Below are 21,463 nucleotides of genomic sequence, written 5' to 3' on the forward strand. Positions count from 1 at the left end.
TTAAAGGCTTAAAATGTCTGTCTGTAACACTGCCCTGCAGATTCCAGTTTTCAATCCCAGCAGAATGGGGTTTTCTGACGGATCCCATCAGCATCCTCCGCTCTGATTGTCTCGGATTTGCTAAGTCAAAACAATGCAACACTAAGTTCCTCGAGGTGGAACTCCAAAATCCGTGCCGTCAGCTCTACATCTTCTGGTGATACTCAACACTTTTCTTGAGTTTCGTTGCTTTCTGGAATATTATCTGTCATCTGTAGCTTATTAAACTCTAGCTTAGGTGATTAACTCATGCACCACCAGCTTGGCCTCACTCTGCTGTCCCCTAAAACTGGAATCTGCAGGTGTTTCGGAGACTGGCTCTCTTCTCTCACAGTTTAAACACCCATGATAGCAACCAAAATTGGCATTTGCTTTTGCATTTAGGGTGAACCAGGGTTAAATGGTGTTAAAGGATTGAAGGGTGAACCAGGTCAAAAGGGTGACAGAGGACCCCTTGGTCTTCCAGTAAGTAAAGAAAACTTTCCATTTCGGTGCAAATCTCAGATTTGTATTTCTGCCCTAAGTGACAATGCTGGTTTGCTCAGTGGCTAGCTCACAGTTGAGAGTCCTGTCCTTCAAACGTCAGGATGTCAGAGCAGAGCACAGCCCAGTTTCATTTTCCCTGATGTCTTGATCTCATGTCTCGGGGTGACCCCATAACAAACACCACCGCAAATGTTCCATCACTCGTCAATTCCATACATGCCAACCTTGCTCTTGTGGGGCTGACAGACCACCTCTGCCAGTGTCTCTTCCCAAAAGCGATGTTTATCGTTTCACAAATCTCTCCCAAACACGTTTATGGTCTAATACAATAAGACCCTCCCTCCGTTGTTTTCATCTTCTTGGAGTCTATAGAAACTATAGCTCGCCATTGGTGGCAGGTATGCAATTGGCCATTGCCGAGGCCAGTGCTGTGACTCCTTCCATTTATCAGCCACATTGTGTTCTATATGTTTTGTGTTGTCCGTTTTGGAGATTCCCTGCTATGAGATTCATGGGACAAGAGTAGATAGCATGAAAGAAGTAGTTTGCCATTGTAAAGATTTCATTCGTAATGAAAAGGAGTTTTACCCATTCATATACTTTATGCCAATATTCTTCCCACAACAACTTGGCTTTTTGAAATTATCATTGAAGGTAGTGGTTTGGGGCTTTTAATGCGTTATTTATTCAGTAAAGGAAGATAAGGGTCGGTAAATAATATTGTAGGCTATGTTTATAAAATATGAAATACAACCAATAACAAAAAATAGTTCTATATTTGAGATGTGAGATAAAAACATTGGTGGTCACCTATCTCATTATTCCCACGGGTACTGTGCATTCAGTATTAACATCCACTCAAAAGCCCATGACTTGTAAGTTCCACGCAGGAAGTGCTTTGTCCACATTTACTTAGTGAATCGTATAAGTTTTGTTATAATTTCATTTAAATTGTGCCAATTGGATCAGTGGATCGTAGCACAAGACGTCCACAAAGCCATTAGCTCTGTACCCCAGTTAGATACAGAATCTTGTGATCAATATAAATATCCTTTTTTTCAACGTGCCATTAAGATTTAGATATAAATATCATTTTAACATCTATCCTCAATTGTTATAATAGTGACTAAAAAAAGTCAGAAAGGGCTTATCATTATGCAGCAACAATGCCTACTGTTCATAAATGTTGCTACCTAAAGCTCTATTTTGTAGTTAGAGCATTGATCATGACAGGATCATACTGAAGGAAATTTTAAATTTAAAAAAAAAAAACTAAAAATATCCTAAATGTATGTGTTGGCATTGCTGGCAGATGGAATCGATTTTTTTCTTTCATTTTTTGTTATTAACTACTCCTGAGGTATGAAGCTGAGCGAGAGCTCTCTGGCCTGGCCAAGAGACTCGAAAGCGCTAACACAATATCTTCTTAAGTGTTCCGTGTCATAGTCTGTACCTTTGAAGTAACGAGTGTTGGGGATCTGCTATATAAGAGCCTAGTTAAGAAGGATCAGCCACAAACAGAGAAAGTGCCATTGTATCATCATACACGCACCATTGTATCACACGCACCATTGTATCACGCGCACCACTGTATCACGCGCACCACTGTATCACGCGCACCACTGTATCACGCGCACCACTGTATCACGCGTACACCATTGTATCACGCACACCATTGTATCACACACACCATTGTATCACACACACCCCGATGTGTAGCCCTCAACTGAAAATAAAGAAAAGCGTGCATTAATCTGAGAATATTACATTTTTAAGGCATTTCTCATGCAAATATCAAAGATAAAGATTATTTGAACCAAACTGAGGGACAAACTGGGACTTATTGTACCTTGAGCCCACATTTTTTTCTTGTTCCTAGAAGTCCCTCTAGTGGCGACTAATGTGAACTTTGGGTCAACAACATAAATAGCATCCATATAAAATCAAACCATCCCGATAGAGTAAAGCACAGCCTTTTCACCCCTAAAGCCATGTTAGCAAGTGTAGTCAGAGTTCTGGAGCCCTTTCTTCAGAGATTTCCACTACTTTCTCTTCAGAATATAAAGAAACATATCATGAATAATAGTCTTTAGAAGATGAATTTTATGTAGCCATATAGCTTGGAGCCCTAGGAACTTTGTAGCCCACTGTGTAAACCACATTCGCCAGATTTCTCGATGAGAATTTCCTGCTATAAGTGTCACTAGAATGCCATCATCTCTGGGGGCATGTATTGTCATGTGATTTTTTTTAAAACTAACTATTTGTAGCGATGTGATATTCATCCCAGAATCCCGTGACTGTGTATTACGTTGCTTGACGTGTTGCATTTGTTCATCAGTGCCTCGTACTAATCTCTGTTCTTGTCATCTGTGTCACACCCACCAACCCTGACACCAACCCAATCACACAGGGAGCATCTGGCTTAGACGGAAAGCCAGGATCCCGGGTGAGTCAGCCCCGCGTCCTGCTCCCACGTGCTTCATGGATGTGCATCGGGTGCTCTAGGGAAGACCCCTTCACTCCTTGGGGTCTTCTCAGATGCTGAGGGGTCGCCTAGGGAAAGGCGGACGAGGATGGTAGGAAGTGAGAAAGAGGGACAGAGAACGGGTTGCAACTGGAAGGTATAAACCTGAGCTGCCAGGTCATCTTCAGAAGTTCAAGTCTGGATGTTTACTAAGATAGAACACCCAGTCCTGCTGCCTTCAGTGTCTCAACAACCTAAAACAATTCATAAAAACCTTCCCTGTAATCCCATGGCAAAGGCTCCGAATGGGGAAAATAAGGAATTTAACTTGTTTTCCCTTTACATTTCTGTCCATCTTAAAATTGTAATTTCTTCCTTAAAATGGACCTCCAAGTCTCTACTCATGGCGTGCATCGTGTGTCTCCATCATTTTTATCATTTTTGTTGTTGTTGTTTTGGGCAGCTCAGTTTTTACTTGTTTGCCATAGTCAGTCAGTATTTAGAAGCCTTGTAGAGGTGAAATTTGAGATGAAGCAATAAGCGCATGATAAAGATAAATAAGAATTCACCAACAAGAGAATGAATTTGAAACTCTGAATTCGTTCCTATCCAGACATTCTAATGGAATCCATGATCTGCCAGAACAGTCATAGGAATACGCTAGACAAGCTGAAATGAAATAGTCCTCATGTGTGCAAACACTTGTGCACTCTTTACTGCTTAAGCATGGTCTTCCTGACAATCAAGCAAATAACCCTTATGACATTTTTTTAAGAATCAAAATGTTCAGTTCTACAACTCTTCAGGCAGTTATTATTTTCCACTGGACCCCAGAGTTCTTCCATTCTTTCAGATATTATCTTTTCTGCCACAGAAACCAATTTTATCAATCAAGGAAATTGACCTGCCTGATGTGCAAAGTCTAGAATGACCCCCCCCACCTTGTGAGCCCCTGCTGTCCCAATAGAGCTGCAGAAAGCTGATGCGAAAGTTAAACACTATTCACATTCATATGTTTTACACTTAAATTGCTAAAAAAAAAAAAATTTGAGGCTTTGGCCATGGGTGTCAGTGACTGTGGAGAACAGACTTGGGGAAAAGACAGTAGAAAGAAAGGATGGTTATACTTTCCTGGTTAAGATTATGGAGGTGCGGGGCTGGAGAGGCAGCTCAGCAGTTACGAGCACTGGCTTCTCCTGCAGAGGACCCAGGTTCAGTTCCCAGCACCCTCGTGGTGACTCACCACAGCTCTAACTCTGCTCTGAGGATCTGGTGCCCTCTTCTGGCCTCCATGGAAACTGCACACACATGATGTTCATACATACATGCAAGTACTCACAACACATACACATAAAATAAAAAATAAATTGGGAAAAATGATGACAGAAAAATGAAGCTGTTTATCAGATAAAAATAAATTAAAATTAAATAAGAATGAAATAAGGGGTTTGTGTATACTCTTTGTGGAAGCATGCAGTTAGATGTCTCATCCCTGTTGCATGAATTTCTCAAAAATAACTGGCATGAAAAACCATCAAGAATAAAGTACTTTAGAATCAGATAAGTTATCTAAAGACATCATTCTCTAAGATAAGTCAGAGTAAATCAGAATTTCTCTTCTTGCAATCCTTGTCTCTCACTGGTCTCATTTTATCTTTTTTTTTAGGGTGCAGATGGTCCCATAGGACCCCATGGCCCTGCAGGTCCCAAAGGAGAAAGAGTAAGTCTCTCTCTAGGTTATCACACTTAAGCTGAGCACTGAAAGAGCAAAGCATGGCTTCAAGATGATCTCAAACTGTTCATTGTCCAGGAATGATGGGGGCTATCTAGGATTAAATAAAAATACTGCTCATTTGAAGCTCTATTCAGTGTCCTAAGAATATGAGAAGAAAACCATACAGCATAAAACGGAATCAGTCTGCCTTAATGAAAACAATGCATACATTTACATAGCTAAAATAAATAGCTCCCATTAGTCCCTCTTAACCCATAAGGAAGATATTTTCATTGGGCCTTCATCCAGAAAGTTGAAGTCAATGAAGCTAAAATTTCTAGAACGACATATTCTGGTTGATAATCTTAATACAAAGCTACTGTATTCATTCCAAGTAAATTCTAATATTTTTCCGAAGGAAATTACAAAACCTAAATATTCTTCTCCACACAGTCACCCGTGCTCTCTGTGCTTTCATTTTTCTTTTGTGAGTTAAAGAATGACCTGTTTTCCTATAGCCATAAGGAAATGATTTCAGTGCAGTATAAAATGAAACCCTTTCACTAACCTCGCTGTTCTAGTCTATGCTTCCATATCCTTTGGAGGAAAAAAAAAAGATAGACGTTCAGGGGAAGATGAATATCTGACACACAAAAATGTTCAGTGGCCTCAGCAGCTGCTTGTGTGTCTAGAACCTCTTCCCTTCTCACAATTTTTTGCCCACTTTTTCTTTTCTTCACCTTGGAAATCTGTGTGTGTGTGTGTGTGTGTGTGTGTATGTGTGTGTGTAGAATTGTGAGCAATTTCCCTACCACACACCCTATGAGATGAGGAAAGGATGCTGAATGTGAGCATTGCATAAGATTGGCATGGTGCAAGTTTGTGGTCTTTTTAAAATGAGAGTTTATCAGTCCAGGGTAATTTTATTTCTAAAGAGAGGACCAGGTAAGTAGCAATGTCTCTGACATGCCTCCTAATCCCCCAGTCCTGTGTTCTGTAAATTCATACATGCAATAATTTTTCATGAGATGCAACTGTGCACAGTGCCATCCTTTGGGAGTGAAAGAAACACTTCTACTTAAAGAAACCCCCTTTGCTCGCTGCTCTGCTACGTTGACTATAGCCTTATAATTGATTCATCATCACAGAGACTCATTAGTGATCATAAATATATGCATGATATATAAAAAATGCTGTAGAGGAAGCAACTGTTTTCTTTTTTCTTATATTGAAGAAAAAAAACATTCTTTTCTAACATGATATGTTCTGATTATGGTGTCTGCTCCCTGTACTCCACCTAGTTCCTCCTCATATCCTCTCCTATCTCTCATTAGAAAAAAAATGGGCTTCTAAGAGGTGATACTTAAATATAACAAAATAAAAAATAAGATAACAAAAACAATCGCATCAAGGTTGCACAAGGCAAACCAACAGAAGGAAAGGAGCCCGAGAGAAGGCACAAGAATCAAGGACCCACTTATCTGCATGCTCAAGTATCCCATAAAAACACTAAACTGGAAGCCATAATATATATATATATATATATATATATATATGTGTGTATATATATATATGTGTGTGTGTGTGTGTGTGTGTGTGTGTGTGTGTGTGTATGCGAAAGACCTTTGTGCAGGCCTGTGCATGCTGTCACAGTCTCTGACTTCAGATGAGCTCTGTTCGTGTTGACTTACAGGGCCTTGTAGTCTTAGTGTGCTCCACCCTTCTGACTCTTACACCATTGCTGCCTCTTCTTCCATGGGGGTCCCTGTTCTCTGAGGGGAGGGGTTTAATGGAGACCTCCCCCTTTATGACTGAGTAAGAAAACATCTATCTCCATTAATCTGAAGAGTTTATATTGCAGAGAAATCTATGCAAAAATTAGCCAGAGAACAAGACCAAAGTCAATACAAATATACGGGCTATTCCCCAGTGAAGACTGACCTTACCCAAGAAAAGTTCTAGAAAGATGAGTCCTTAAGAATATATTTTCTGCAACCACTATTGTTGTTTCTAAGATCAAACCAACAACTTCCGATAATCACCTTCATTAAAAATACTTCAAAGCTAAGAGTGCCCTGCTGGCAATAAAGATTCATTTCCAGGCACTGGGTGAAGAAACTCGGTCCATCCTAAAATTGGAGCAGCAAAGCTCAGGCGGTCTGTTGGCAAAGCGCCCTGGGGCTCAAGAGGGTTTGCTGTTGGTAAATCAGCTGCTACTTCCGATAGCTCAGCCGCGTCTCAAGGGTATCAGGTCTCCGCGCTGGTGCCGAATGAACCAGCAGAGCAAATGAAGTCTAAGAATTCGTGAAGGCATAGCTGAAGCCAGGTGCACGCGGTGTGAAGTGCCACACTTGTGTCCCCTCAAACGGGATCGTGTGTCAGTATGCCGCGAGAGCCCTCGCGCAGAGAGCCAGACCGTAGTGTGGGTCTCGACGATCATGGAGGTGCCATCTGGAGGCTGCCTCCTGCAGATGTTTCTGATTTGAAAGCAGAAAGGATGGGCAAGACCGGCATTCTAGAATAAGTCCGTGGTACTGATATGCAAATTGAAGAGCCTGGATGAAATCCGGCCAGCCTAAAGGAAACGAAGCATTTCACATGCAAACTTTCTCAATAAGTGACTGACATATCGGTATGCAGCTCCCTGTGCCCCCCTGCCTTCCGCTGACTTCTTCATCTGAGTAAAGGACAGGTCCTTGAAGCCACTCCAATATCCCTCTTTGACTTGTTACATCAAACAAAACACTTTCTCCTCCAAGCCACTTGCACTTTGGTTCTGTCCTCCAGAGCATACTAGTGGTTTTGATTTGAATACTGAATTTCTCCTCTGGCCTTAGAATCCTGTAATATTTTCAGTTTGAGAGAGCCAAAGGTTCTTTTGGAACCCCTTAATACAGGGGGGAAAAACACTATACTTTCAAATCCTTGAGTTAATATTTCATTTCTGAGAGTATCCAAGATGCAACCGCTGGGGTTGGTGCTTTGGTGCTGAGGAAAAGATCCCAACTCCATGTGACTTGAACAGGAAAGAAATGTGTCTTTCACATAACCAAAAAGCCATAGGAGGAGTGTGGGCTTTGCTTCCACCCAGCCAAAATCCTAGCTGTCGGTCCAGGTGTCACTCAGGGAGACTTGTACCAAGGACAGGGTTCCCCACAAGGGAAATAATCCTAATGGGAACTTCCAGCTGAGTGTCCCCAGAGCCTCCTTGACCAGCACTGGCTTACTGGGTTCCCTTCTCAGGGAGCTCTGCTATGAGGGGCAGGCTAGTCAGGAAGAGAAAGCCTGAAGCCAAGTGCTGCTGTGACGGATACACCGTTTACATAAGCCATGTGTGTCGGTCTTTTTAAAAATGAGGTGAACAAAGTTCTCAGTAGAGGCAGGGCGGAGAGGTAGGAAGGAAGTTCCATGGCAATGTTTAGACTAGACCTGGTCTATGTCCAGTTAGCTTACTTCTGTGAACCTGCCTCCAAACTCCACTCCCAACATACCAGTAATGCACGCCCGTGTGTGCACACATGCACAGCACACACACATACACACCATTTTAAAACTCATAAATAACACCGCCAAATCTATCAGAAAGAAGTCTATTTTAAATTAGCATACTTTAAAGCCCTTTCCATTAAAATAAGCTCTTGAATTGTATAGCAGCCAGCCCTGTGACATCTGTCATTTCAGACTGTATAATGTCATGTATTACTGTCACATTTAATCTTCTTGACAATTTTGATAAAATATTTACCACTATCTTATCTTATGACTGCTATAACTTAAGCACAGAAGAATTGAGACAGTTCCTGAAGTTCTGGAGGCCTTGCCACCAGAAAGAAAGAAAAGTGTAATTCAAATTCAAATCTAACCTATTGACAGCCGGTGCCCTGAGTGTCATTGCTGTTTCATTATTAGCAAATACAAAGTGATAAGAAAAGCTCAGATTCTTTTTTTTTATTGATTTTTATTGAGCTCTACATTTTTATCTGCTCCCCTCCCTGATTCTCCCTTCCTCTTCAACCCTCTCCCATGGTCCTTATGCTCCCAATTTACTCAGGAAATCTTGTCTTTTGCTACTTCCCATGTAGATTAGATCTATATAGGTCTCTCTTAGGGTCCTCATTGTTGGCTAGGTTCTCTGGGATTGTGGTTTGTAGGCTGGTTTTCTTTACTTTATGTTTTAAAACCACTTATGAGTGCGTACATATGATAATTGTCTTTCTGAGTCTGGGTTACCTCACTCAAAATGATGTTTTCTAGCTCCATTCATTTGCCTGCAAATTTCAAGATGTTATTTTTTTCTCCTGTGTAGTACTCCATTATGTAAATGTACCACACTTTCCTTATCCATTCCTTGATCAAGAGGCATTTAGGTGTTTCCAGGTTCTGACTATGACAAACAATGTTGCTATGAACATAGTTGAGCACATGTCCTTGTGGCACGATTGAGCATCCTTTGAATATATACCCAAAAAGTGGTATTGCTGGGTCTTGAGGAAGGTTGTTTCCTAATTTAAGAAATTGCCATACTGATATCCAAAGGGGCTCTACCAGCTTGCACTCCTACCAGCAATGCAGGAGTGTTCCCTTTACACCAGAACCTCTCAGTGTTTTTGATCTTGACCATTCTTACAGGTGTAAGATGTAATTTGCATTTCTCTGATGACTAAGAAAGTTTAACATTTCCTTAAGTGGCTTTCAGCCATTTTAGAGTCCTCTCTTGAGAGTTCTCTGTCTAGGTCTGTACTCCATTTTTTTTTTTTACTGGATCATTTGTTCTTTTGGTGACCGATTTCTTGAGTTTTTTGTATATTTTGGAAATCAGACCTCTGTCTGATGTGGGGTTAGTGAAGATCTTTTCCCATTCTGTAGGCTGTCGTTTTGTCTTGCTGACCGTGAAAGCTCAGATTCTTAAAGATGTCCATCTCTGGTGATCTTACTATAATCTGTGTGTCTTTTTGATGACCATGTTAGTGGCTTCACCAACTCCCTGAATTTAAAAGAAAAATGCTAGTAATTCCTGCTAACTGTTCACATGGAAACCTTGAGGACAAAGAAGGAAAAGCCTATCCCATGCCTCTGCTGCTAGAGTTCTCAGAGAGACCTGTCTTCTACACACATAAAAAAATATGGACTAAACTTTAAGCCTTTCTGATGGCAAAATAAAAGACGGGCGATAGAATTTTCTACAGAGGTGCTGATGCAAGCATCACCATTGTCCGTGATGTCACGCTGCATGATAGCACACATCTTAATCTGGAGGAAGCAGTACAAACACTCTTAAAATGAAAATTATATCTGTATTAAGCTATTTCTACTCACAGAGCACCTCCAATAACCCTGATTCTTCACAGGCATTCTAAATTATCACTTACCATAACCCTATTAAACACACACTTAGAGTAGATAAAGATAACTATGTGTCTACCCACCAAGCACTCGCTGAAGGCATAAAGGATTTTCAATTTTTCTTTTTTTTTTTCAAAAAGAAAAGAAGATATATATATAACAATGTCTGACCCAATGTGATTAATCTATTCAGCTAATATTTACTAATGCGCTGAGCACTATTCTAAAACATGACTGAGCTGGAACCACAGACAAAAAATAATGGTAACATCTGTGTGTGCCTCACAGAGTTCAAGGGCCAGAAGTGACGGGCAGCCGTGGGAATGGACAGAGTCGTCAAAGAAGGGCTTCTCCGAAGAGAGAGACTTGATTTTTGAGAAACCTTTCATTTAAACAGGGAAGAAGAAGGCAAGACAAGTTGTGAATCCTCTAAAATCCAGAACCTTAGAGCACTAACACAGATGGGAAATCTACTCCTGGCCTCATATGACACATTGCAGTAGAAACACAAGCACAATAAAAGATACTGTATAAAATCAATGTGTAGGGTGTGTGTACAGGACTCATGTCTAAAATAAAGGTAGTTTGTGTGGTGCCTCGTCCCCAAAATATCAAATCCAAAGTCAGCTCTACCCCCTAAACATTTCGGGTGAGGGATAGGCACCTGCAACTTAAAACAAACGTTAATACTTTCCACCAGTGCAGAGGAACCCAAGCAGAGCATTCTACACATAAGAATTCTTTAGCGTACCTGGCAGTGGTGGCTTCCTCCTGTCCTGTCAAGGGTCATCTAGTAAAATCTGCGATGGTGGGTGACTATCACTACAATCTTAAAGGAGTACGAACCATTGGCATTCTGCTAGAACACTTAAATGGCAGATTTCTGTGTGAGCTATATGGGGATGTAAGGGTCTGTGTATGATTGGAACTTTTTTTTTTTCATTTTAGGGAGAGAAGGGAGCTGTGGGAGAGCCTGGACCCAGAGGACCCTATGGGCTGCCTGTGAGTTCATATCATGTGATCGCCACCCTCAGCATGTTCCTGTGGCCTGCCACTGACATGGTTAACCCTTCCTAGTGGGCACACTAATCTCATTATAGGAGCAAAGGCAATTCAATGAGCAGTCACCAATACAGGGGCTTCTGAACTACAGTTAGGTCATCCTCAGTCTCAAATGGTTCCTGCACACACAGACACACCCAAGCATGTCATATGATTGAAGATCAGAGACAGGGGGCTAAAGATAACTAACAGGAAGCCAAGGTCCTGCCGGACAGATGCCACCCTTCCGTTGCCTTCTGAGTGGGCATCCATAACTGGCACTCCCTTGAAGGGCCACTTGTGTCACTTGGATGGGAAAGTTTCATTTAGAACAGCCTTTATTCCTTGTCTATTCTCCTAGACTATTAGCAAAAAATTATCTTGCAAGTGGAAATTATGATCCAAATTGAATTGCTACTCATGATGACAGTGTTTCTGATCTGTCTAAATCTTTGAGAGGACAGATGGCCTTCAGAACATAGAAGGTTGGCAGTGTTCTGTCTTCTAAATTCCGTACCTTGCAGAAGCAATCTGAGGCCACAGGTTTCTGCAGAAATGACCTGCACTGTGGTTCCAGTCAGTTGCGTAGGGTAGGACTCAAAAGAGCATGTATTGCCTTTAGGTTTTTAACCTGCCTGTACTTTCCACAGATTTTTTTATGAACTCAGATAACAAACTTCACTCACAATCATTTCAGGGCTTAACCAGGTGCTCGCTTTGAAACAGATGTCAAAGTGTACTTAATGGAACGAGTTTAGCTGTTGGGAACTTTGGGCGGAGCATAGTCTGATTCCGCATTCCCAACATGCTGGGGTGAAGTTACCCTCTTGTGTAAATAGTCAGACCAACCCTCTTAGGAATTCCTCTTTTACAAAGCTCACTGTAAAACTGCTTCTGAAGTTGTGATGTTCACACTCCTTATATTTAAGGTGATTGTCTAGCCAAATTCAAACTATATTTCATGATAGACAGTGTTTAGGTTCTCCATTAATTGAAAAGCTGAGTTATCAAACTAAAGGAACATTGATTTACATTTTTCATTAGTGTTGGTGTGCTTTTTAACTCAACTAAACATTTTTTGTTGTGTTTTGTTTTGCACTTCCTTAATAATCAGCTAAGTCAGACCATGCATAGAATTTGAGCAAAATTACTTGTTTAACCCAGTAAAGAATTTAAATCCCTCATGCCCCATAACTTCAACTAACAGTCCCCTCACTTGATTTTTTTAAAGAAATCTGACTAATCAAGGACCCTTTTTCACAATTCTAGCATAGTCCTTCTAACACTAATGTTGCATGCCCAGAGCAGCCTTTAAACAAGAACCTACTGATGAAACGCAGGAACACTAATGTAGCTATTATGGTTCTTTGGCAGGGTAAAAATGGAGAGCCTGGTCTTGATGTAAGTAATCTACACAGCAAACGTCCTCCAATTATAAGAGATACATTCAATGGTCTCCATCATCAGGGAACACCAAGAATACAGAATATTTTGTCTGTGCATGTGTTATGCACGTACACACACACACACATGCACACACATGCACACCATATATAATTACTGTGCACATAGATAGCAATATAAAATATACTAGTATTTGCACAACATAAACAAAGGAAAAATAATTAAAATAAAATTAGTAGCCTGACACTGGTTAGTGGTACCTCAAAATCCTTTCCTAAATTAAGGATGCTCAGCATCAGTATGACCCAGTTATGGAAAAAATAACCACATATCAAGTCAGTCTGCCCCTCATGTGCTGCCCTTGGGGAATGGCGTTTTGTCAAAGCTGTTATTATGCAGTGTTCTTTTTTCTTTTGCCATTAAGTCTCTACGTGCATTTTCTCTTATGCCAAAAGATTGTGTAACAATACAGACTGTCTAAAGCAAATGCCCCTAGGAACAGTCGCTGCTGGTTGTACCATGTGAGTAACGAAGTTGCAGTAGCTGCCATTTATTGAGCACCTGCTATGTGCAGGCATCATTCTGGCACTTTGCATCCACCATCATTTAACATCCACCACAGCTGTGTGGTAGTCATGAACCTCATTTTATAGTCAAGGGACTAAAGGGCAGAGGTAAGTGACTTGCCCAAACCCACACAAGTCAGTAAATGTGCCAGGATCCAAATTAGCATTCCTGTGTTCTTTCTCCTGCATTGTTGGGAGAAGAAAAAAAGCAAGGACCCTACTTGCATAGCTCATTGAGATGGTAGAAAGTACTGTTTCTAAGTGCTACTGTTCTTTGTAAGTCTAAAGATTGACATGTTCTTTCTTCTATCTGAGTGCAGACCAATGAACTATGGTAGCAGCAGCAGCGGTGTTAATTTTGATATGATCTTGCCATGGTCACACCAATGGCTAACTTGAGTTTGCTTTTCACCCCCTAGGGCTTCCCTGGTCCTCGAGGCGAGAAGGGTGACCTGGGAGAAAAGGGAGAAAAGGTGACTTCTCCCAGCATGCACCTTGGGTGTTTCTGCTAGTACTGTCTGCTCTGCTGCTGAACCTGTGTGATCCCATCGTACACCTTTCTTGTCTCACTCCTGTGTTCCAAAAACATACAGATGGCTGATCTAAGGAATCAGGTCTTCAAAGAAGACTAAAGAAGGCTACCCAGCTAGAAATGAGGGCACATCCAGCATAGAAGGAAGATTCTGACCCCTGGATATCAAAGCTACCGTCTTTCAACTGCCTGACCCCGATTTTTTTAATGTAATGTCTAGGGGGGTTGAACATTTTTTTCACAAAAGTAAAATCACATCACACAAACCTCAGTGATGTTTTGGCAAAGCCCATCTCATCTGCAGACCAGTATCTCATTTATATACATGATATTCCTAGGAGAGAGACTGCTGCATGGGACGTTTTGATTTTTTTTTTAATTTAGAGGTAGAAGGCAAGCATTGTGACTGAGAGACCACAGTATTCCTGCTATGCAGAAGCTACTCTGTTAGCTGTAAAGCCAATAGTTATAGGCTTTTTAGTGAAGACATTGGTTATTTTATGGGTTGGTATTAAAGATCTCTTGGGACCATCAGTCAGCTCCATAGGTTATAGGGGCCGATAGTAAACAACATGATTTTATAAACTAAAGAAAAGTTTGGATTTTAAATTTTAAACATCATTTTCTCCATTTCTCTTTAGTTCTGTTCTGTCTGATTCTCTCTCTCTCTCTCTCTCTCTGGTTTTCTATAGTCTTTAGTAGATAAGTTTTTATATTGGATGAAACGAACAGCAACAAAAACTCAATAATGAAAACCTTAAAGTGTTTGACTATGTACCTCACGATTCCAGTTTAAACCAGATCTCCTCCTTCGATTAATTCATGCCCTGATATACTTGGCAATGCATTGCTTTTTCAAACCCAGTAAACTCTCTTGAACAGTGAAACTCTGGTATGCCAAAGAAAGGGCATGCAGCCTGCTGCATATGTTTTAAGAGTTAAGTCACTCAGCCGGGCAGTGGCGCACGCCTTTAATCCCAGTACTCAAGAGGTAGAGGCAGGTGGATCTCTGTGAGTTTGAGGCCAGCTTGGTCTACAAGAGCTAATTCCAGGACAGGGTCCAAATCTACAGAGAAACCCTGTCTTAGGGGGAAAAAAAAGAGTTAAGTTACTCAGCTTCTCACTTTTCACTGATAAGAGTCCACACAGTGGGGCTGGAGAGATGGCTCAGAGGTGAAGGTCCTGAGTTCAATTCCCAGCAACCACATGGTGGCTCACAACCATCCGTAATGGGGTCTAGTGCCCTCTTCTGGCCTGCAGGCATACACACAGACAGAATATTGTGTACATAATAAATAAATAAATATTTAAAAAAAAAAAAAGAGTCCACACAGTGGTCAACCCAAAGCACCGCCATCAACAGCATCTCATATGTTGAGCACGTGTGCATTCCTTTCCCCAAGAGCTTTCTACACGATAACCCTTGACATCTTCACATCGCCATCCTGCGGTGGTGCCATCCCCTCCCCACTTTACAAACAAGGAGAAGTATGCCCTAAAACGTTCTCATTATAAATCCCGGCTACAAGCATTGTGTGACTGGAGATCAGTTTTGTGCGGGACCATAGGACACAAGGCACATTGTCTTAGAGGCTATGTTTGTTCGCTTACTTTATACTTACCTAGTAGGTAGTACGAATCTAACATCTTACTCAAGAAAAAAATACCATGCGGTACAAAATTTTATGCTCTTTAAAGAAGTTAGAAATCACCAGTATTGGCTCAATGGTAGAGACCTTATCTAGCATGTGCAGGGCCCTGAGTTCATTCCCCTGGCCCTGCAATGAAGAGGATGAGGAGTGTATGCGCGTGAGAAGAGAAATTCCCATCAGTGTGGCTTATAAAACCACAAGCTCACAATCCCATCCTCAGAAAAATGCATAATCACCCATATGAAAATATTTCCATGCTTAGAAGTTTTGTATTCAGGAAAATCTGATTCTGAATATTTGTGTTATCTTTTTCTTTAATCTAAGAAGTAAAAATTGACAATAATTATCACATTCTAACGGCTCATACACACAGTGAGAGATAGGTCACTTTGTGGTACATAGATACACACTTTATATCATGTGATGCTGGTTAATAACACTGACATTGTATTATTCTAATGTCTCTTTCATAAAGCTTGCTGTTCACTAAAATTTTAACAACAAATATAACATTGCCTATCACGGAATTTGAGTAGTTAATTTAAACCCATTTGACAATCAAATCATGAATTCCAGTTAACCAACATGCCTGGCCTCACTTAGACCTACTCAAAGATGGGTCCATGGCTCCATAGAGGGAAGAGCACACCCAAAAAGTTTCAGTTTATGTCGTGGTTTGGAAGCAACTTGGTGTGGGAGGTACTGAGTCTCCATGAATGAGGGCTTCTGAGGGCATCACCCGTTTCTTCCATACCTGCTTTTTCTTCACCTTTTCCTGTCACATCTTTGTCTTCCTTCGTGCACAGCTAAACCACACAGAATTTCGTTCCCCTGTATTCAAGAAGCCCAAGTGGTTTCGATTTCAAGCCTTCTGCTGCAGTGTTTTTGGCACACGGGAGAGGAACAAGGAGGAGCTTCGCTTCGGCTCGCGCTGTCACAATGAGTGTTCTAATTTGAATGGGTGTCTCATACATGTCTGTGGTGTGGGTTGTTCTGTCTTTTCTCTTTGAATATTCATGCCGCTTGCTTCAAAGACTGTTCGGTTTTATTGTAACTGCCATCCAGGCTGTAGAGCGAATGTTCTCATTTAAGTGTGTATCTACGTATCATCTTCTGCATTCTGCACCGCGCCAACTCCCTGTCTATGTGTTTGCAGATGTGTACGTTAATGTAAAACAGCTGGGGTGCATTCCTTCCTTCCCCTCCTTTTGCCTCCTTTCCTCAATTCCTCCATCCCTATGATCCGTGCAGACACCCCACAACCTTGACCTTGATTCCCAAATACTAATTCCCACAGCTACATTCCCACTGTATAATTATCCTGCCTACCTCATCTTAATGAGCCCAGACTGCTTTTCCTATCTGCAGCACTGTGCGCTGGAAACTCATTTACCACTGTGAACACTGACACGGGGTCTACAAGAGATGGGAGAAGACCACCTAGGTCTACAGATGTCGGTTTCTCCAGTCGGCACTGCTGCCGAGGATTAGCACCTGAAACTTTCAATAAGTCGAGTATTCACTTTTATGTTTGCTGGGAAGAAAAAAGTGAAGCCCCATGAAAGCCCATTTTAATACCAGAAAATGTTCTAATATTGCTGAGAGCTGTAAAATAGGGTTTGATTGAACATCCCTGTGAGAGACTGAAGATGTTGTCTCTCCCTCTGAGTCTGTGCAGACAACATATGTTAACAAATAAGCAGGGGAAAGGCAAGTTGAAAGGTACTCACAGTTGGGTGGAGTATCCATTACCACCGCCCACTCCACCTGCTACTTTGTACCATTGATACCCGCCATCCACAGCACAAATCCCTAATTCACATTTGACTCCAATATTATGGTGGTCAGCACTGATCTGGGACTGGAGAGATGACTCAACAGGTAAGAGCACTGCCTGCTCTTCCAAAGGTCCTGAGTTCAATTCCCAGCAACTCCATGGTGGCTCACAACCATCTGTAATGAGATATGGTGCCCTCTTGAGGTCAGTCATCCTCATCAACTTAGACCATAAAACCCAATATGGAGAAGTTCAACAGAATTGCCATATATATGGCTGCCCATGCATGCTTCAGCATTGCCAGGGCATAAATTCCATTTTTTTCAAATTCAGCACTGATCTGCCTTTCTGATGCACCAGCCCTTTTGGTCTCCTTCTTCTTGTTTGGATGGATGGATGGATGGATGGATGGATGGATGGATGGATGGATGGATGGATGGACGGACGGATCCATAGATCCATTGTTACCAGAATCCATTGTCACCATGGCAATTTTTTCATAGCATCGCTCTTTATGTCAGAAAACAGTGGTAAATGCCCTTCCAGACTATTCTTAGCTAAACCATATTTTGAATCATTTTTATTCTACACCCCACCCAAATAAAATCTGTCTTTTATTTAAACCCTTGTATTCACAGGGGGAAAAGGGAAAGAAAGGCAAAAAGGGGCCTAAAGGGGAGAAAGGAGAACAGGGCGCTCCTGGATTAGATGCACCCTGCCCGTTGGTATGTCTAACTCGTGCAACTGTATCCAGATGTTTTGTGTGAGGGGTGAGATGGGAGAGGAACAGGCCAGAGGGACCAGTAACAGCAGGTTCTCAGGAGGGCCATTGAACATGGACCTACAGACGGGTGCTCAGGATGCACAGATGTGCCTCACATCTTGTTGCCAGCCATTCTCGCTACTCTGTCTCTAAACTCTCATACAGGCTGGAGCCTGACTATAGGATGTGAAGAAGGGCCAACGCCATTGCATACCCTTCCACAGAGGAGGCTGTGGTCTCCTGACAAGGCCTCGTCATGATGATGCGAACCGTCTCTGCATGTTAAGTCCCTTCTAAATTGTTCCTTTCCCAACTTTTTCTTCTAGTTGTTTCTTTTAGCAGATGTTTGCCTTCAGTGACTTCTTGGATTAGTAACGTTATGAGTTAATCTTTACAAACAGGGATTCCGTGGCGTTAAGGGGGAAAAGGGGGAGCCAGGCCAGCCTGGCCTGGATGGGCTGGATGCCCCTTGCCAATTGGTACAGTATTTCTCTTTCCTACCATCCTGCATGCCATTCCTTTATTCACTATGTATTCGTCTGTATCAGTGTAAAGCGCTTCTTTCTGGAGTAAGCTTTACATGATAAACATACTACATGCATGTGCATGAGCGGGCTCCTCCCTGGGCTCTGCAGAGGGGAGAGAGCAAGCATGTGTTATCAACAAATGTAAATTAATCTTCTAACATTGTTCTCACTACTGACGTGTCCATCTCTATGTTCTTTGGAATATTAACTTATCCAATACATATTCAGAGATTATTTATGAGTTAGATCAAAATACATGATGCAAAGGCACTGGTAGGCCAGAAATTTGGACGATTACCCTACTTAACTTTTTCCTGTCCTCTGAAAGAAATAAAGATGTTTTTGTCTCTCCCATTACAGTTTTATCAGGGCCATAAACGAGGCCAAACCTACGTAACGAAGCTTCTGTGGTCAGGAGTTAACCAATCCGAAGCAACGTTATTAAGAGACCGTAGAAAAGAAAGCAACTGCCCTGCATATCTAAAGATGATCATTGACTGCAGCCCAAACCCTCTTCTCTGTCACATAACCTTTTCGACGTAATGGTCTCTCCCTGTAAAACTCACTTTCCCGAAGTAGACAAAACTCCCTCCTTCATTGGCATGAGCTCAAAATCCTCCTTATACTAAAATCTAAAATTCTACTGGCTGACCCTTTTCCTGGTACCAATCTGGCATCACCAATTTCTCCCAAATATGTTACTAAGTTAAATATTTTTTACAATAAAAAGGGTAGCGTAATTATATTTTGAGGAGTATAAAGGCAGCTTTTTATCATCGTGTTCCACGTGGTCTGCATGACCTCACATAGTTCTTCAGTTATAAGCATGATTCGTTAAAGGGAAATGTATATTTTGTGAGTCTTTTAAGAGATTGTGTGTATAGAAAAAATATTATTCAGTCAACTGTGATAGTTAGAACATGTTAATACGGAGAACTCTTGTCTTTTGTTTGCTTGTGTTGATAAGCCACGTTTTATAAGCCCCTTCATTGGAGGGAAATGCATGCCTTCGACATGTCATATCTTCCAGTCTCGTGTGTATCTGAAGATGCTTCCACCTTCAAATGCATTCTGTAGTATTTAGAAACCTTCATTCGGAATGTTCACCAGCTTCTGAAAAGCTCAACAGAAGCGCTGGCAAACACAATGGATGGCATCTACTTTAATTTGCAGACAGACTGCCGGGTTTCAAATGATTATATTTTGTAATATCCACTGGCATACAGAGAACTATAAACTTCAGATAGAAATGCTTTGCCATTGATTGCCAATGCCAAAAATCATAGTCCCTAGTGGCCCCAAGGAAATGAGGCTCTGACTTATTTGGCAACGATGACTGTGAGATGTTTTGATGGCACTAAGAGGTGCCATGCACTGTGCAGATGTCTTATCTAAAGCTCTGCCTGTGAGCAACACATGAGACAACTGCGCTTTGTACATTCTGTCATTCATGTCTTTTCTAGAGGTGTGCTCAGTCTGGAAAGCATTCGAATTACATTCATTTTAACTACAATAGGTAAAATATCATGAGCTACTGCTTAGTATAAGATGCCTATGACTGAAGCCACCTGATAGAAACTATTTTTGAAGCCTCTTGGCATGTCGACTTACATATCTGATTACTTATAAGAGCCTAAGGAATTCTTTTTCTTCCCTTCAAATCCAGGGACCTGATGGATTACCCATGCCTGGCTGCTGGCAAAAGGTAGGTAGGCCTTAAGGGTTTTTTTTTTTTTTTCTAAAAAGAAACCCTAATATTGACCAGGCCCTTTCCATTGCAGAACAGACCTTTTACATTTGACATTATTGAAAACCAGGTATTTCAAAGCAAATATGCCAGCTCTGGTCAATTTTTTGATGAATGTGTTTAAACTGATTTCCATCCAAACCCATGGGCAGAAAACAAACTATAATCTTGGCAAACTATGATCTGGAACCTCAAGGTCATTGTTTGTGATGGAAAGGCGCCATGTATCTGATAAGATTGTTTGGCTCTCTGCCAATGAACTCTTTCCTCCTATTGTTTAAAAATTATTTTAAATGTGACTTTTCCCTGTATCTGTTGCATTGACAAAAGTGCAGATATATGGTTGAACCCTGTGCATAGCAGTCACACAACTGGGAAAGCAGAAAATATAAACACTTATCAGTGATGTCTCGACTTATTTAGTAGTGTCTACTTAAGTCTATGCTGGCATCCTTTATATTGGTTTGTTTAATCCTCATCACATGACTGCCCATCATCACTGTGAATGTATTTAGTTCAAATGGCTCAACCCAGAGAACCTTCTGTGCACAAGGCTATATGCCATGCCCTATTGTGTCCATTAATCCATATAGTAGCCTACGCATGAGTAATAGAAATTTGGAAACATGAAGAAACCTCCAAGAGCAGCAAGCTGGTAGGTAGCAAGGCTAGGAAGGAGAAACATCAGGCAGTAGCGGTAGCATTTCAAGCAGACAGACGGAACTCTGTGCATTCTGCACTGCCCCGGGAGTGAAGACGTTTTACACAGTGATGCTGTGACCCCAGTATGCAGGTTACTGGAGGGCAAAGAAATGCCTAGAAAGAGCAATGTGATAAGGGAAGCATCCAGGGTGCTTCGATGGCTCTGAAATTTTATCTCCAATACTTTGTAGCTTATCCAGTAATTGTAGCCAACCACATGTCATTTGGAAAATTAGAACAAACCATGTAAGCCAGCGTGTGGAAACATGAGGAGACATTGGGTTCTTGGTTGCCTCTCAAGTCAGCAACTCAACCATCAGGAAATCTTCTGTGATTTGCTTTCTCAACTAACTTCACACACTTAGCTGGGGACAAAAACGCCTCCCCTCATGGCAGCGTCTTTTATTTATTAGCTTCCCAGCTCTCCTTTGAGCCTATCAGATAATTAACTCAGTTGCATCTGAGGTCAAGAGGGTCTCTGGATAGAGATGCCCTCATCAGCGCCTTCCTTAGCCTCCTGCCGGCTTACCTGCCGTGCACAGACATTGTAATGCCATCCTATGCAGGGATGGCCATTTGCTCTCTATCCTCTCTGCTGTAATTCAGTGAGATGATTTTTTTTTAAGCTGGTCATTAGCACACTGCACCCAGAGATTTCCCCTAACACTGGGCACCACTTAAAACTTGGAGTCACTGTGGTCTG

General features: G+C 41.5%; 1 protein-coding gene and 1 long non-coding RNA gene across 3 annotated transcripts in view; one reads left to right on the forward strand and one right to left on the reverse strand.

Moving 5' to 3' along the window:
• Positions 1–21,463, forward strand: part of Col25a1 (collagen type XXV alpha 1 chain) — a 373,530-nt gene that overhangs the window by 345,496 nt on the left and 6,571 nt on the right. The window contains exons 31-37 of one of the 2 annotated variants that reach the window (XM_050125851.1): positions 2,939–2,974; positions 4,659–4,712; positions 10,998–11,051; positions 12,465–12,491; positions 13,480–13,533; positions 18,186–18,263; positions 19,978–20,016. In XM_050125851.1, the coding sequence (XP_049981808.1) occupies positions 2,939–2,974; positions 4,659–4,712; positions 10,998–11,051; positions 12,465–12,491; positions 13,480–13,533; positions 18,186–18,263; positions 19,978–20,016 (342 nt within the window). The remainder of the gene's footprint in view (positions 1–2,938; positions 2,975–4,658; positions 4,713–10,997; positions 11,052–12,464; positions 12,492–13,479; positions 13,534–18,185; positions 18,264–19,977; positions 20,017–21,463) is intronic. The other variant, XM_050126611.1, reaches the window with a different exon arrangement.
• Positions 1–21,463, reverse strand: part of LOC126492734 (uncharacterized) — a 220,962-nt gene that overhangs the window by 157,087 nt on the left and 42,412 nt on the right. The window lies entirely within an intron of this gene.

This window comes from Alexandromys fortis, unplaced genomic scaffold (assembly GCF_014885135.2).
Source record: "Alexandromys fortis isolate MF-2015 unplaced genomic scaffold, M_Fortis_MF-2015_v1.1 scaffold_19, whole genome shotgun sequence".
Classification (NCBI taxonomy): Eukaryota; Metazoa; Chordata; class Mammalia; order Rodentia; family Cricetidae; genus Alexandromys; species Alexandromys fortis.